Source organism: Pinus tabuliformis, chromosome 7, assembly GCF_031772625.1.
Source record: "Pinus tabuliformis cultivar Carrire ecotype Pingquan chromosome 7, CPIR1, whole genome shotgun sequence".
Classification (NCBI taxonomy): Eukaryota; Viridiplantae; Streptophyta; class Pinopsida; order Pinales; family Pinaceae; genus Pinus; species Pinus tabuliformis.
The window spans coordinates 937,253,597-937,256,927 of record NC_142293.1 but is presented as its reverse complement, the minus strand read 5'-3'; the positions used below and the strand labels follow the sequence as shown (position 1 = coordinate 937,256,927).

Here is a 3,331-nt window from a genome sequence, read left to right as displayed (position 1 = left end):
CAGTGAAAAAAATTCATTGTGTGCTTCTTAGAAGCAGGTCACTGATTAGAAACAAATTGACAGTGGTTGGTGACTGGACTGAGAATTTAATCTGAACCAACCATCTATAAGGTTGAGAGGTTTCTCAACAGAAGTGGGATTACACAGTGATAATGAGAAAAAAATATGTAATCAATGATGTTATCTTCTACCCACCATCAAAGTCTAAATGCTTAAAAACAATGCCTGCCTTTGATGCCTCATGTGCAATTAAGAGATGGCAAGTTCAACCTCACTCCTTAGATGGCAAGTTCCCAACCTCGCACCAGGGTATAGAACTTAAATGGCAAGTGCGAGCACCAGGGTATAGAACTTATGGCAAGTGCCAGCAACAGGGTATGGAACTTATCGTTATATTAAGATGGCTTGGGGAAGTTATGCATCGTCTCCATCCCTTCTCTTACAGCTCTGCCACTGGAGGCCTGCTTCAGAACGCTGACTCTCATCATATATTTTCCAACTCCTCGTGGTAAAAGGGATAATCCATAACTGAAGATAATCATTGCTTAAGAGTTACCTTTTCTAACAGACTGCAAATATGATTCTAATTTATTTCTGGTAGAATAAAGTTATTACACATGTTTTCACAAGTATCAAATTATTGGAAAACATAATATTATAATTAGTTCATTAATTATCCATAAAATAAGTATATATTTATAAAAGGGAATTTGAAAATTAATTTATTTGACCATTATTCTTTTCCATCTTTAGTATAGAGTGAAAAAAATATATATATATATATATATATATATATATATATGATTTGATGGTAAAAACCCAACAAAACCCTAACAAATAATATGCAAAGAATATAATACTAAGCAATTCATTTAGTTCAGTTAAAAAGACATCAAAACCATGTTTACCATTACAACATATATAGTTAATGATTTTATTAATTAAAATCACTAAAAATCTTTAAAAACGATGTAATCTTATATCGAATGGTAATATCCATACAAATGAGCATTGTAAACCTGAATCACATTCTCAATGATTTAAAACCTTTAACCAGAATTATTCATTTACACTATTGTTTGAATCTACCAGGTAAGAAGAACATGACAAATTATGGTGTCGCTTAAAAACTACTCATCATGTAAAAAACACTCAATGCTCTTGCACCACTACAAGAACAAAACAATGGCTTTAGTATATGTAATCAATGACTAGATTTAGTTACAATGGCTTTAGCATACTTAGTTACCAAAGTAAATCTATCAGTGAAAAGAATTCATTGTGTGCTTCTTAGAAGCAGGTCACTGATTAGAACCAAATTGACAGTGGTTGGTGACTGGATTGAGAATTTAATCTGAACCAACCATCTATAAGGTTGAGAGGTTTCTCAACAGAAGTGGGATTACACAGTGATAATGAGAAAAAATATGTAATCAATGATGTTATCTTCTACCCACCATCAAAGTCTAAATGCTTAAAAACAATGCCTGCCTTTGATGCCTCATGTGCAATTAAGAGATGGCAAGTTCAACCTCACTCCTTAGATGGCAAGTTCCCAACCTCGCACCAGGGTATAGAACTTAAATGGCAAGTGCCAGCAACAGGGTATGGAACTTATCGTTATATTAAGATGGCTTGGGGAAGTTATGCTTCGTCTCCATCCCTTCTCTTACAGCTCTGCCACTGGAGGCCTGCTTCAGAACGCTGACTCTCGTCATATATTTTCCAACTCCTCGTGGTAAAATGCAGGAAGCTTCATCTTCATTCCCTCAATCACTTCGCGGGCATTTTCAATCTTATTGTTGTTAAGCAGACCATCAATAAGCATCTTTACAGTCTTGCGACTGGGTATCCAATTTTTATTCATGCTCTCTCTGCAGAACTCATAAGCTGTATCGAAACGCCCTTCCTTTGATAGAAAATAAATAAGGGTGTAATAGGTCAGTGCATTAGGATCACAACCCTTACTAGACATCAAGGCAAAAATCCTCTCAGCCTCTGTTACATTATTCTCCTTGCAAAAACCAGTAATGAGTGTATTGAAGTTGACAATATCCGGATTCAATCCTTTAGAAATCATTTCATCCAAAAGTTTTTCTGCGTCTCTGGTCTTATGGCATCCACAGAGATTATGCATCCTAATGTTGTATGTGATAACATTTGGAGGCCAAGTTTCAGACATTTTGCTCAAAAAATCATCGGCCTCCTTGTATTTCCCTTGCTTGTAAAACGCAGATAAAATAGTATTATAGGTACAAATATCAGGCTCACAACAATGTTTTCTCATTTCATCCAGGAATGAAAATGCAGACTCGTGCTCATTCATTTCACAAATAGCCTTCACTACAATATTGTAAGTAAGCATGCTTGCTGATATACCAAAGCTATCTATATCTTTATAGATATCATAAGCCAATTTAGGGCTTTTAGATTCAACGAGGGCATTCAGTAGGGCATTAAAAGACCTGACATTCGGAGAAGTATTGAGACTTTTCATTCGATTGAAGCTTTTAATGGCATGTTGAGGCATTCCCGCAACACCATAGAGCATAATAATGCGATTAATAAAACCCTCAGAACAAGGTTCGCTTACCTGCAATGAGTGCTCCAATATTTCTTCAATGGCGTCGAATTGCTTGGCGAATGCTAATTTTTTCACAGTACCTTCATACGGAGATCTGAGGCGCCGGAACTTCGGCTGTTCTGCTGCTTGCTTGAAGATTTGAACAAGCTTTTGTGGGTCGGATTCAATCTTGAGAATGTTGACAGATTTATCCAGTGTAAGGCGCTCTGTTTGGACAAGGTCTGAGCAGAAGCGTGGTAATGAAGATATTACAAGCCGATGGAGAAGAGATTTTGGGCACGGTAGGCGATTAATAGTGTGTGCCATGGTGATGCAGCCGCGATTCAGCATTGGGTTCTAGGAGTTTTCAATTTATAGCGAGGAGAGTAAGAGCTGAGCATTAAGGGTTTTTTTTAATTGCAGCAGGAGCGGGCCGCGGGTTTTAAGGAATCGCCATTCTAGGTCAAGGGTTCGATTAATTTTCTTGTTCCAAATTATTGGAAATATGTGTTTTCTTAGCTGGGTTGGAATTTGGATTTTTGATATTTTAAGTTTTTGTGTTATTGACTAGGAATGTTAGGTTTAAAATTTGAGACTTTGGTTTTTAGCTTGAATTAATTTTTCTGATTAAAAATTTACACTTCAATAATATAAATATGTTAAAAAATTCACATATTTAGAATAAGGAAAAAACCAAAATGATCATAACACATAAATGATTTGTAAATCTTGTATCTTGGTTTGAATTTGCATAGAACACACACAATA

At 35.9% G+C, this 3,331-nt stretch overlaps 1 protein-coding gene across 1 annotated transcript; it reads right to left on the bottom strand.

The window, feature by feature from the left end:
• Positions 1 to 1,111: 1,111 nt before the first annotated feature.
• Positions 1,112 to 3,068, bottom strand: LOC149250719 (uncharacterized). The gene has a single exon (XM_089459219.1). The coding sequence runs from the start codon at positions 2,912 to 2,914 to the stop codon at positions 1,715 to 1,717; it is 1,200 nt and encodes a 399-aa protein (XP_089315345.1). The 5' UTR covers positions 2,915 to 3,068; the 3' UTR covers positions 1,112 to 1,714.
• Between the last annotated feature and the right edge of the window lie 263 nt (positions 3,069 to 3,331).

What these genes read in the sequence shown, in the direction of transcription:
- LOC149250719 (XM_089459219.1), bottom strand. Translation starts at nt 2,914, where the DNA reads ATGCTGAATCGCGGCTGCATCACCATGGCACACACTATTAATCGCCTA.